General features: G+C 36.1%; 3 protein-coding genes across 4 annotated transcripts; 1 reads left to right on the plus strand and 2 right to left on the minus strand.

Moving 5' to 3' along the window:
• Positions 1-425: 425 nt before the first annotated feature.
• On the minus strand, positions 426-4,533 carry LOC18591651 (Pseudouridine synthase family protein). Of its 2 annotated transcripts, none has more exons than XM_007017884.3 (15): positions 4,215-4,529; positions 3,765-4,093; positions 3,509-3,629; positions 3,231-3,348; positions 2,982-3,142; positions 2,778-2,849; positions 2,569-2,637; positions 2,387-2,467; positions 2,192-2,311; positions 2,019-2,093; positions 1,832-1,912; positions 1,651-1,724; positions 1,487-1,547; positions 1,214-1,269; positions 426-948 (listed from the first exon to the last, which is right to left on the minus strand). In XM_007017884.3, exons 1-15 carry the CDS (start codon positions 4,356-4,358, stop codon positions 864-866), a joined length of 1,647 nt encoding a protein of 548 aa, XP_007017946.3. In that variant the 5' UTR covers positions 4,359-4,529; the 3' UTR covers positions 426-863. The 2 variants fall into 2 exon arrangements, 1 of the variants encoding a protein (XP_007017946.3); XR_001929063.2 differs by having other exon boundaries at positions 924-948; positions 1,670-1,724; positions 4,215-4,533.
• Positions 4,534-5,068: 535 nt separating this feature from the next.
• ECH2 (enoyl-CoA hydratase 2) lies at positions 5,069-8,335 on the plus strand. The gene is made up of 11 exons (XM_018125847.2): positions 5,069-5,361; positions 5,470-5,492; positions 5,571-5,676; positions 5,985-6,055; positions 6,222-6,294; positions 6,605-6,644; positions 6,989-7,061; positions 7,138-7,288; positions 7,500-7,570; positions 7,743-7,916; positions 8,035-8,335. Exons 1-11 carry the CDS (start codon positions 5,305-5,307, stop codon positions 8,120-8,122), a joined length of 927 nt encoding a protein of 308 aa, XP_017981336.2. The 5' UTR covers positions 5,069-5,304; the 3' UTR covers positions 8,123-8,335.
• A 120-nt stretch (positions 8,336-8,455) lies between these two features.
• LOC18591653 (TCP-1/cpn60 chaperonin family protein) lies at positions 8,456-13,040 on the minus strand. Its single transcript, XM_007017891.3, has 12 exons — positions 12,892-13,040; positions 12,565-12,609; positions 12,384-12,440; positions 12,153-12,218; positions 11,940-12,051; positions 11,586-11,714; positions 11,000-11,071; positions 10,664-10,779; positions 10,379-10,455; positions 9,593-10,078; positions 9,194-9,509; positions 8,456-8,805 (listed from the first exon to the last, which is right to left on the minus strand). The coding sequence occupies exons 2-12, from the start codon at positions 12,568-12,570 to the stop codon at positions 8,659-8,661; spliced, it is 1,584 nt and encodes a 527-aa protein (XP_007017953.3). The 5' UTR covers positions 12,571-12,609; positions 12,892-13,040; the 3' UTR covers positions 8,456-8,658.
• Between the last annotated feature and the right edge of the window lie 987 nt (positions 13,041-14,027).

Here is a 14,027-nt window from a genome sequence, read left to right on the forward strand (position 1 = left end):
ATTATTATTTATTATTTTATATTTACATAAGATTGACATAATATTGTTATAGGTTAAATTAACATGTTATGGTATCATCAATTATAATATGTTAACATATTGAATATGTTATGTTAACATTACATAATATAAAATGATAAATAATATTTTAATTCAATTAATTATTAATTATAAAAAAATTATTTGATTCAAAATAAAAATTTAAAAATTTAAAAATAATTTATTTATATATTTTTAAATAACTTAAAATTTTTTTTTAATATTATACCTTTTACCAGAGTAGTCTCAACTTGACAAAACAATTTGTATTACTGCATATGGGCCGCGTCCGCACATAAAACTGACCCATTGATACTTATGTAGTACCTTAACCACGAGTTCCCAAGATATGTTTCACTATGACATGGACCGCCCTGACCCAGGTAGCTAAAACCAGAGGTTACCATTTACAAAAAAATGAGCCAAGCTAGCCCATTCAGCCAAATCCCTACAATGCCGAAGGTTAGGCTGAAAACAAGGCGGTTATGCAAATTACCATGATATGGACCCACATTGACCCAACTCCAAATAGCCCAATAAGGAGGAGGGTGGCTAGAATCCTCTTCACCTCAGAGGAGGATTCTTTTCTTTTTCTTTTTTTTTTTTTATATTTTTCTTAATCACTCGAGATGATTTACATTAGAACGTCTTCCAAAACTTTTAACAACAAAGTGAAACCACAAGATAGTTTCCAAGAAGCTGACCGCCCAAGAAAGTGCAAAGATTAATGCCAACTGTTAGACAATGCAAAGCTCATCGGGCAATCTTCCAACTCAAAACTTTTAGTATCATATATGGTAAAGGGGTATGGAAGTGTGTATGCCTCATTCAGTCACAAAACAATCCATTTTCACGTCTGTAACATCCAGCTGCAGTATCTCTGCTCTGCATCCTAGAATTGATCCAACACTGCGAAAGAGAAGACTCAGTTAGATTTCCATGAGACTGCAAGCATACATACATTATGACAAATACATCTAAGGTCAAAGGCTCAAAGCTTTATTGCATTTAAACTATTTAGTGTGGTATTTGCTTCTGCTAACAATAAATGATAGAGAAACTAGTTTGAATCCTAAGAAAAAGTGAGAACAGTCTTCAAACAATAGTTGAAGCTTTTTCACTATCCACAAGAACTTGATAGTGCAACCATATCATTTTCAGTTTAGTGTAGTACCTTGGCTGTGTACGCCCAAGATCACCGTGAACAAATTCCTTGATATAAGTTCCTGCCTGCATTCCAAATATATAAGTGCATTACATCTTCCCCCACAATAAACACAAGAAACTAGGCTTTTATCAAGCTAAAAAAGCACCCATGCTAGCTCCTTTCTTGCACATAGTGATATACAGCATGGGGTACTAAATTAGTAGAGGCCATCCTGGGTGAGAATAAAATGTGAAATGGCGGAGAATGCCGCCATGTTCAAGTGAGAATTAAATTTCTTACCTGGGTGCAGAGATGCAAAAGAAAATATTGAGAGCTTCCAGCAATCCTCTCAATCTTCATCCTATATGGGATTTAAAATGGAAAATGGAAACAGGGTTAAGCATTTTGAATTTTGAACATAGACCAGAATGTGGAGCTAAGATGTATAATGGAAAGGTGCCAACCAATGTATAATTTTCTCACGTTCCAATGGACTTCGACGGTGAAGCACCCGTATTGGGGTCCTTTGCAGAATTTTCTGCATAACAACAGAGAGAGAAAACTTACCAAATAGAATGGTTTATTATAGTACACACTCTACATACATCATGGAAAAGAAAAATTAAATTTCACAGAACAGCTAACCATGTCATTGAGCAAAGATATGGTTTGCATGTCTTCATCCTCAAGCGGACGAGAAATCCACACTAATGCACAATATTGCTTCTGCATGAAATAGGACGTCTTATATCTAGGTCTAATCCAGGTCTAATTTTATTTGAACTTCATATTTCTATCCAAATGATAAGAGAATTATAAAAGACAAAACCACCTGCTTCTCAGCTTCTCCTTCATGCATCAGTGCCCAACCCTGGCTGCCAACCACTTTAAGATTTTTAACTCCAACCTGCAAGAATATGTTATGTGCAACTAATTCTAAATCATTTGATACACAAATGGGTGCTTGCACACGCACATGAGCATGAAAATGGTATTAGAACTCACTGATTTATTCTCCAAGCCATTTATCTTTGATTCCATTTCCTTAACAATCAGCTCTGATGGGACTTGGCGGGCATTTTGTATCTCAAGCAGAAAAGGCCTACCTGAACCCAACATCCGAACCTGCAATAGGTTCCATAGATGAGCACAACATTCATTGAGTTTAAACAAGCAATCAATAACGCAGAAAATCATTACATCGATATCTTCTCTGCCAGCAGCATGAAACTTGTAATTATCTCCCTGACATATAGGAAGAATGTTGCTACCTATTATCTCCTAAAGAGCAAACAAATAAAATTGTTAAGTTTCCACGTATTATTACATATGAAGAATAACCTCATCTGGACAATACAGAAAAACATAGGAGTAGCTAATACCTCAACAGATGCCTCTCCCATCCTTTCCTCATCAATTATCCAGCGTGTTTGACTCACATTTCTTGAGTACTGCAATAAAAGGAGCTTAGCATACATTGTAAACAAGCCAGACTCTAAGGATTGCTCAAAATCTCAATAATTCCAAGTGTATTATATTTTTTGGTTATTTCGTGAAGGCAATTGAAGGAGATTCTAATGTATTAGCTTACCTTCAGATATCGACCACATAGGTAAATATGTGTCCTGCAGCAAACGTATACCAAGTGGCAAGGTTCACTGACCTAAAAAGGCAAAATACCAAACTAAGTACTAAGAAACATCATGATAAAACACAATGTTGAATTTTCAAGTTCAGACTAGTAAAAACTTTTGCAAGCAAAGAAACTGAGCCAGAAAAAATTTTAATAGACAACCTTCTCTATGGGGGATTCAAAGTGTTCAGAAGTTTCTTGATCTTGCACGCCATTGGAAAATATTCCAGTGACAGAATTTGTTTCAATGGTAGAATAACCAGAACAATCTTTGTCAGCAATCACCGATTCATCATTAACATTGTGCAACGCATTCTCAGTGCCTGCATCAATAAATGAACTTGGTTGAACACAATGACCTTCTAGATGCAACCAAGTTCTTTGGTATCTGTTTCAATAGATCTCAAATACCTGTTTTTCGCCTTTTGCATTCCTGATTCCTCTCAACAGAGTTCTGAACCTTTTTTGATGCCCTTTTGTGAGTGTAAGTCAAACGAATTCGAAAGGAGCTTGCACTAGCTTTAACACCCTGCAAAACTTTAATTTAATTTAGTATTAATATAACCAATTGATTTTATATGCTCTCTATTAACATAAAATCAATGATCTTCTTACTACGCCACCTTAATGAGTGATTCCAACCAGTCTAAACAGAAACATCAAACCAGTTACAAGCAAATTATACTTACCAACAATGTTTCAAGGGGTTTTGTTATAGCAAATTTCAGAACATCCTTAACAGAATGGCATTTGGAAAGCAACCTTTCTTGAAACCAAGGCTCTGATTCATATTTCTTTTTCATATGTGACCTACAAAATTTTGACCAAAAAAGGAAAAGAAATCATCATCTTCAGTGCTTTCTATTAATGCACAGGCAAAAACCCAAAAAGGCCAAAAAGAAACTCTAAACAAAATCCACCAAAGAGAGCAAAAACAAGTCTTACAAAAGCGAAGATTCGTTTTCCAAGATAAGCGGTGGAACAGAAACTTCTAGTGAGAATCCATCAATTTGATGCCCTTCTTGCTTCACTAACTCCGCAATGCTTAAAGCCATGTCCTTTGCACTCTCCTTTTTTACCACCGTTTCTTCGCCATCATCGCAATAACTGAACTGCAATACACCTAAGCATACGCTGCAGAATTGAAACTCAACTTCTGATTTAAAAGAAGTTTCTTCTTCTAGAATTGAGCCGAGCATCGATTGTGAAAACGAGGAATGACAATAAATATGCTCCTCGATACCAAATAGCCGAAGGACGCATCTCGCACAAACCTGAAACAAACACCAAATTTGATTGATTTTGACTTACTTTATCAAATTCAAATGTTAACGCAATAATATAAAAGGATTTGGAATAGGTGATTTGACAGTAAAAATCAAAAGATATGATTACCCCGACAGACAAAAGTTCCTTGACGACATGATAAGGCAAGGACCGAACGGCGCCTTCGAGAAGCTGCATCTCAGCGTCGCAGGCACCGGCGTGGCTCTCCGCTGCTACTGAGCTGACCTGCGCGGGTTCGGTATCGTTGGACATTTTCGAACTGCTCTTGGTTCTCTCACTCGCCGTGGCGGCAGTCACTAAACGAAGTGGTTTAGTTTAGATGAGTTCGAACAGGATCGGAAGAGAAGACCATGATTCAACCATGGCCCAACAAAGCCAAATACTCATGGTAACAAACTTCTATGCATAATCTTGACCGTCGAAATCACTCAACCAAAAATCCACAAAAAAGAGAAAAGCCAACCACATCCATGGTCCAATAGACCTTTAAAGCCCAAAACCAACCAAATATTATGTAAAATGTTATATTTCCATTTAAATCGACATAATAGATCGAATTTTGAATTAATTTAATTTAATTTTTTAATTTCTATTAATAGATTAAGATGAATAATTTGTTTAATTATTTCGATTTTTTAATATTTAAAATTTATAATCGAATTTATTAAAAATTTATCATTAATAATATATTTAAATTACTAGTTTTTAAAAAATATAAATATTAGAATTATCCACATAAATCGATTTTGATTATTTTTTATTTTTTATTTTTTATTATAATTTCAGTGATTTCAGTTATTTTAAGAAATATAATACCCTACATAAAAATTAAAATGTCAATATAATCCTAAACAGCTGATTTGGTAAGTGGATTAATTCTAGTTTCAAACACTAAGATACCGTCACAACGCCGAGACCCCGAACCAGACCAGACAAAACTCGATTACTTGAACGCTCAAAACAAGTAAAACAACACGGGCCCACTGTGCCAAGACCAAACTGCCCTTTATTGTCTCCATTTCGTGTCCGGTGATGATTTTATCCTCTGCTTCATTAGTTTATCATATTCTTTTTCAGCTTCTATCCAAATTTTGATCCTCAATATTCACTGTATCGGATTCGTTTGATTTGACGGTTTAATTGGGATTGACTATCGGACATCGTCAGCTTCGCTGCAATCTGATTCTGCTTGCTAGCTATGGCGGTTAGTTCGGCTTGCAATCCGCAGCTCCTTCTTTCTCACAAATTCCCAGAGGTATCTCTTCTTTTCCTTTTCTTGGGCTTATATGAAAATTCCGGTTCTTGACTTCTTGTTTTGCTCTTTGACTCCGCTACCTGATTATTATCCTAATTTTTGTCGCAGACAACATATACCTACACTGAAAGGTATTGCCCCCGCCCTGTGTGAAGAACTTAAAGTGGTTATGTAATTTGTATGACAATGATATGTTTGCTTGGATACAGAGATGTAGCTGTCTATGCCTTGGGTGTTGGAGCATGTGGACGGGACGCTGTTGATACCGATGAACTTAAATATGTTCACCATGAAAATGGACAGCAGTTTATCAAGGTTATCTATCAGTTGGTTCTGTTAAAAATAATGTTCCGGTCATGATTCTTTAATTGGAAAATGTGTATATATGGTTTGTTATTGTGATCTAGCGTAACTAGTGTTTGCTACGGGTGAATATTGAATTGCATTTCGATCCCTGAATGCTGATTTGAACTGCAAATGGGATGCCTAATATGTTCAAAATTGTTAATCCAAACTGAGGTTTGAGTAAAAAGAAGTTTTTGTATTTACCTCGTGGGAGCCGGTGGAGGTTGCTTGTAAGTTTACTTATGGATAAACTAACCTTCCTATTTCCTGCTTCTCAGGTTTTGCCAACATTTTCTGCTTTATTTTCACTTGAATCTCTGCCAGATGGTTTGGATCTTCCTGGCTTGACGTAAGTTCTAAGTTGCAACACCGCCCCCACCCCCCGGGGCGCCGCAAAATACTGTCTTTCTAGCTTACAAACTCATTTTCTGTTCGATTTATTAAAAGCATTTTACAATTTGTTTAAAGCTTCATAGGATGAACTCTTGAACTGTTTGTGTTTTTGTTATTAACAGGTTTGAACCACGTCTACTGTTGCATGGACAACAATACATAGAAGTACACAAGCCGCTTCCTTCAAATGCCAGGGTAAGTCCATAGTACTGCCAACCTGGAGTTGTGTATAATAGGAGTGAATGTGGTTATCTCTGGATTGTATATGTTTGGGTTGATATCAAAGTTAAATTGGTCAGAATCCCGCATATCTGACTATTCTAGGTTGAGAATTTCTTCTTGATTCTTATGAAGACCATCTGGTACATAAATTTGATGCTGTATGCTTATAAACCATTGGGATGTAAAAGTTGTCTTCTAGCGGAAGTCAATTGTTTTGAATCTCTCTTTCAACTGCTGTTTACTACTGTAATTAATTCTTATTATTATTAAACCTTTTTTGCAGATACGAAATAAAGTTAGTCTTGCAGGATTGCATGATAAAGGTTTGTACTCATTACCTGAAGTGCTGTCAACTAAAATTTCAGGTGGAATGTTTCTAAATAGAGACGATTAAGTCGAGTTGTTCTGTGGCAGTATAAGTCTGCTGCTTTGGCAGTCTTGACTTTGATGAATGTGTCTGTAACTCTGTATTGTAAAGTAAACTTTTGAGTATAATAAGCACAAAGAAGTTGGATGTTGCTTGCTTCCTTGTTTTGTTAGCATCTGGAAAAACTGTAAAAAATAAAATTGAAAGGGAAGAAATATTTTCAAGTATATTTTCATAATAATTGTGATCTGTTTCAAGCATTGATCTTGATAGCTTTTTCCATTCCCTTGAAATATTAAGGTAAAGCAGCAATACTTGAGATTGAAACCAGAAGTTATGAGAAAGAGTCTGGTGAACTATTAAGCATGAATCGGTGAGTCCTCCTTTACATTATCTGATCTAAAACTGTCATGCTGTGGTTGTTAATTAATCTAGAAATGATTTTTTAGGACAACTGTCTTTCTGCGAGGTGCTGGTGGCTTCTCAGATCCATCTCAGCCTTTTACATACTCGAACTATCCAGCCAACCCGGCTCCCGCTATGAAAATCCCGGAAAGTGTACCTTTTGCAATATTTGAGGATTGTACCCAATCATCTCAGGCATGTAGCATTGATATCCTGATTTAATTCCTAATAGCTTTTCCATTGCCTTTGAAAGAAAATACGTGTTATCCAATTATAACCTCTTTTCGTCCATATAATTTATGCTGTGGGGTAGTTTGATATCAGCTTCTCTCTTGAATGGCCATGAGATGCTTTTTGAAAACAAGCTTCTCCACGAGTTTTGAACTTCTATTTTCTGCTTTGGCAGGCATTATTGTATAGGTTATCTGGTGACTATAATCCTCTGCATTCAGATCCTATGTTTGCAAAAGTCGCAGGGTTAGTGCACAACTTCACTGCAAAGCTGTTACCACAGGCTAATCATGCTTACTTGTTCTTATCTTGAGGCTATGCTTGCATTTCATGGAAAAATTTGGTTTCCAGTTCTTGACACAGCTATTTGCACCCTAAGCTTTATACTGATTTATTCTTTGTTAACCCATGTTCAAAGATTCTCGCGGCCAATTTTGCATGGATTGTGCACCCTTGGGTTCGCAGTTCGGGCAATCATCAAATGCATTTGCAAGGGAGACCCAGACATGATCAAAAACATATCCGGACGATTCCTTTTACATGTGTATCCTGGTGAAACTTTGGTCACTGAGATGTGGCTTAAAGGCTTGAGGTACAATTTTGTTTGTTATACTGCATCCTTTTTCTGTGCAACACTTGAAGTCAATGCTAAAACTCGAGTGTCACATTTGAAAAGAGTGGAGATCTAATGTTGGAGACGTAATCTGCAGGGTCATATATCAGGTAAAGGCGAAAGAAAGAAATCGAGCTGTGCTGTCCGGCTATGTTCACCTCCATCGTTTAGCTTCCTCACTATAAATGAACTAGATTCGTCAAATAAACATACTTTAGCTTCCTTGGCTTGGACGCCTCTACTTTCTTAGTTTATTTGGGGTTTAGATCATTGTCTGAGAGTTCTGTAACTAATTCTCCAAGCAACTCAGGTAAAAGTTCCTAAACTGTGAACATGAGATCATAAACTGCTGATCGAGGATGAAATAATACAAGGCCTTCTTTATGTTTGCTGGGGAATATTTGAGTAGTTTATTTTATTGGTACGATAGCTTCCGGTTCTTTACAATCTTGTATTTTTTTTCAACGACAAATATGTATAACAGAAACAGAAAAGGTAAAAGATGCACCTCAACCAGCTATAGAAAATTAATCATTAATAATATGATTACCAAATCAGAAAGACATTAGTTTCAATTTTTTGAGAAGAGTTTCAGTCAAAAATTAAACAAGCCGCAAAACTTCAGTTCTAGAATTCAACCATACTGCAGCAACATCAACGAGCAAATGCCAAGATACTTGTCCATTACAACAAATGTGCCCTTGACGACCATGGGTCATCTTCACATTCTGTCTTCTCTCCTCCTTGGAGCACAGGTGATGATTTCGTCAACCCTAAGAATCATCTCAGCAGCCTCGGTTGCAGAGAGCAACACAGCTTGCTTGACTTTGAAGGATTCAGAGATTCCTAGCTCAGCCATATCTCCTACCTGTTAAAAGTTGAATCATGCAATTCGTTACAGCAAGGAATAAAAATTATAAGGTCTCCATGTTGTTTGGTTGTATACAATCATAACCTGTCTTGTCTACCAAATAGGCCATAAACCATATAGTATGTGAATCTATAACATTAGATTGACACCCCCAATAAATCAAATATCTAAACAAAAAATTAATGTACAAATCATAGTCTGTAACTACGTTAAGCAGCCATATGTATTATAATCCAAGTGTAATATCTTTTAAGATGTAACAAGAAATTACTGACTGGACATATTTGACAGAGTGGCCAAAGAAGCAAATATGTAGCCATAACCATAAACAATAAATACAAAGAAATCTATTTTAATTTTAAAATAACTCAGTTTCAGCACTTACAGATCCAGTGATGACATCAATCCCTGCATTGCATCCTTCTTTGTGGTGCTCTGCACGAAGCTGAGCTATCAATTCGGCACTGTCCAGACCAGCATTGTCAGCAATAATTGTTGGGATGGCCACAAGTGCCCGCGAGAAAGCTTCAATGGCATGAGACTTCTTCCCAGGAGTCTTCCGAGCCAGTTCATCCACTTCCTTTGCCATTATCATCTCAGGCCATCCACCTCCAAGCAATACCCTAGTATCATTGACTGTCTGAGACAGCACACACAAGGCATCATGCAGAGACCTTTCAGCTTCATCAAGCACATGATGGCTGCCATAAACAGTAGCATGTCATGGAGATTGCAAACATATCAAGTGAGGAGAACAACTAAAGGAAATACTGAAATACCATACCTTGCACCTCTCAACACAATTGTGCAAGCCTGACCCATTTCAACACCAGAAAAGTGGATCAACTTGTCCTCACCAATCATAATTTCTTCAATAAGCTTGCAATGTCCAAGCTTAACTGACTCTGGGTTGTCAAAGGTTGAAGCAATATCACCACCTGTTACCAAAGCCAGACGCTCTATCCCATCAAAATCAGCATGCTCGATTGCAAGTATGCCTGCATCTGCGAAGAGTTCTTCAGGAAAATTGTAAATCAACTGCCTGTTAACAAAGCAGTTAATCCCATGTGCTATGATCTTTTGCACCTTTTCTCTCATCTTTTCCTTCTCAGCCCCTTCAATTTCAGCAACCTTAGACATTGAATCCACACGGACACGTGCACCATATATCTTCACTTTATCCGTATCCATTGCAGTATTTGCCACCAAAATCTTAGCATTCTCTATTCTTTTTGGTTGTCCAACACCTATCTTCTTGTCAAGAATGAATCTGAAAGCATAAAATTCTATGTCTAAATTAATAAAAATTCCAAAGTGATACCTTGAACCATTCAATGACAGAATAAGAAACAATGCACCAAAGTCTGCAACAAAATGATGCTGATTGTATCCTTCCTTCTCACAGTATTTGGATACATCAAACATTGGTTATCTATGAGAATAATAGTGATAAGCTGGGAGCAAAACTTTTGCAGAATAAAGGGGAACTAGGAAAAGGGTGATGTACTAGGGACCCAGCTGATCCCACCACAAAACTATTGTAGGGGACAAGAAGCTCAGAAGAGCTCACCCTTCATCTAAGAAAGAATCCTTCAAAGATCCTCCAGGCTTCTTGATAATTTGGATGGCCTCTAAATTTGTGCTCCCCTGCAGTTTCAAACAGCATGTCATACAAAGTCAATTAGGAAAAATGGAAAAAGAAATTCAATTAAAGCAATAAAACAGAGGAAAGGGGAATTCTCAACAAAATCATTCCATAAGCAAGAACAGCTTCAGAACAACATAATTCCCAAACCCAACAGCATTTAAACACTTATCCTTAATCTTAAAATGTTAGATGCAGAAAAATTATCACCTTTAACCTCATAACAGCATCCACAGCTAGTTGTGCAAAATGCTCCTTATCCTGAGAGAGAATTTTGGAACTCAAAGTGGTCATTGCAATTTTCATTAAGTCTGTCTTGAATTTCTCTGCAAATTCAGAAATACCACACACTTAAGAAACAACTATAATAGGGTAAAGACAAATCCTAATGGCAGGAACTAGTCAATTACAGATTTTATTAAGTCAAACACATTAATATAATCTAGTTCAATGAGGAATCAACAAGTGCAACGAATACAACAGATAGAGTTTTCATACAATGCATACACAAAGAAAACAAATGTACTCATAGCCAGCAATCATCACCTGCATTCTCTTTGTTATCCACAACCCTCTGCAACAATGCATCACGAGCACATTCAGCTGCCATCCGATAACCTATAAAACCCGCACACATTGTTATAAACTGTGGAAACACAACTTATTTGGCAATTGGCACACCAACAAAATAAACGCTAGATATTCTAGATAAATATGCAATTGAACTGGTATTAAATTCACAATAAAAATTTGAACAAATAACATAGAAATTGTACTTATGAAAAATTTACTCCTATCAGGAGTAAAGAGAGAGAAGCATTAATATTTAAAAGTTATTTCTCAGGTTCATATTTAAATGCAATTCCTTTTAAGTTTTTATGATAGATGCAAGTCAGAAAATATTACACAAAAGAATCACAAGGCTAGCATGCCCTGACTCCTTCATTAATGCTATAGTTATATGGAAAATAGATAACAAAGTATACTTTTCTAGCAGTTTAATGCCTTTGCAATAATACCACATAGAAGCCTCAAAACATATATGCACCAGTCAGTGAAAGAAAAAAAGAAGATACTGAGCAGCATACAAGAAGAATAAGAACAAGCAATGTACTATTGAGGCCAAAAGAACCTGATATTATAGTCATGGGGTGAATCTTGGTAGCCACTAGCTTTTCCGCCTCCCTTAAAAGCTCTCCAGCCAAAACAGCAACAGAAGTCGTCCCATCACCAACTTCATCATCTTGAACTTTTGAGATGTCTGAACTTTGTATTAAGGATTATTATCTAATAATATAAAAGCTATTTCCACACAAAATTCATCAATGCTGTTAGCACAGCTAACTGAACCATTAACACTTCCATCATATAGTCTTGTGCACCAAAAAACATTCAACACCCATGCAACTTTTAAAAATGTTGACAAAAAAACAACCATGTTACTCATAAAGAGTAGTTAAGAAAATGAAAACAATTACAAGGATACCGATTAAGACTTTTGCAGCTGGGTTGTCAATATGCAGGGACTTCAAGATGGTAGCTCCATCATTTGTAACAGTGACTTCATGTCCTCTGCCTGTTGACTGTAAAATTTTATCCTGCCAGATAATTTCACCAACAAGAAAGTCAAGATTTAAAGTAGAGAATTACAACTGTTACTAGAGTCTTTGAATTTATGAACACAATGGGAAAAGTTTACCATTCCCTTTGGTCCGAGGGTTGTCTTAACCAAGTCAGTAATTGCAATTGCCCCAACAAATGATGCCTGAAAATAATAGAGAGCATGCATGTGTTATTGAAAATAAGATGCCCAAAATAGCAAGAATGCCTAAAAAGTATAATCACAGAATTCCAAACAAGGACATATGTTATTTTATTTTTCCTTTAAACCAGATTATCAGCGTTAGACATATGAATTATAACTACTTACCATTCTGGCACGCTCCCCCTTCTCTTCACTAGCGTCATCTTTAAGAATTTTTTCAATCTATCACATTTACCAAGCAAAGCATACGCCAAAGCAAAACTTCATAAGAAACAGAACAAAAAATAAAATAAAACAAAACAAAGCTATCAAACTAAAAATAAGACGTAATGGGCAAAAAACGCACCGCCATGGAAAATACTAGTTTGAGCCTTGGTGCACAAATGAAGCCCTGAATCAAGAAAAAACAATAAATATCTCTAATCCAACAACATAAAACGAAACACATCTAAAAACAATCGAATCCAAAATGCTGCTTAAAAAACCCTAAATTTGTATAATGAGCCGGAAAAATGCTATGTTCAGCATTTTCACTTCATTTCCCTCATTTCACTAAGAAACTAACACAAAAAAACTTCTAAAAGGAAAAAACAGTAACATAACAGCGAAAAAAGGAAATAAAAACGACAGGTGTCAGAAACCCTAGGAATCCTCGAAATGACTAGCTTATTACCTGATCTTAACCGTGATTTAGATAATTTGAGATTTGGATCCCGCCGAGAACAGAAAACAGAAGCAGGGTTTTTCCTCAGGCTCGAAGGGCTTTGCTTTGCTCCACTATAAACAGAGTGATACTTATAAAATGTCTTACAAGGGTTTTTGCGTTCTTTTGCTTATATCCGCAGGATTGGTTGACTGGTTTGACTAATACATATCGGCTGGTCAGAGTTACACGTGGGATTATATGATTGGAGAATCCTTAGATGCGTAATAAGCATGATTTGAGGGGATTCCTATGGTTTTATGCAATTTGTATCGGCAGGGTGTGGGCGGAACTCTCGCGAATTACTGAGAAGAGGGAGATTGTGGGAGTAAGTGGGTTAGGCCCTTTTTTGGGCTTTGAGTCCAACCCAAGTTTCTTTCACGGTTAGCCCAATAGGCCCATGAAGTTTCTGCATGACCCGCAATTTGGACCCAAAATCAAATGGTCCTAGCTTAATCCCATAAGGTAATCTCGGGTTGTGTTATTTTTTATTAATTTTTTTTTCACTTTCACAAATTAATAACATATTCAGATACAAAAATAATAAATAATCTTGTATGATTTAGAAATAAAAGTTGAACACCATTTAAACTATCAATACTATTTTTTATAAGTCTTTACTTTTTTTTTCTTGAATTTGATTTTACTTTATAGCCAATTTGAAAAAAGGCAGAACTAAGCACTAAAATAAAGGTCACTATCTAACAAAGTATTATTTCCACCAAGATTTTGCTCTAGCTATCATCTGATTTGCAATAGCCAATTGATAATGGAAGAAATAAAAAGATCAATTCTACTTGTTAACCTCTATATAGAATATAGATTAAATCAATTTGATTAAATTATTATACAGTTACAATATTGTTCGATTCTAATACAATTATGATTAAATATTATTAACTTGACTTTCTTTTAAACTATTATCATTCGGTCTCCAGGCGTGTTTCCCACTTCTTACTATTTTCTTGTATGGAGAGTGCATTATTGGTGCATCCCACGACACTGGAATCTCCATCTAATCTCTCTCTTAAGAACCCAAGGATTTCACAAGAGATCAAACTCGTAACCTCATGAATATAAGGTTGGCTCTCATACTATTTCAATAA

This window comes from Theobroma cacao, chromosome 8 (genome assembly GCF_053813885.1).
Source record: "Theobroma cacao isolate CCN51 chromosome 8, ASM5381388v1, whole genome shotgun sequence".
Taxonomy (NCBI): domain Eukaryota; kingdom Viridiplantae; phylum Streptophyta; class Magnoliopsida; order Malvales; family Malvaceae; genus Theobroma; species Theobroma cacao.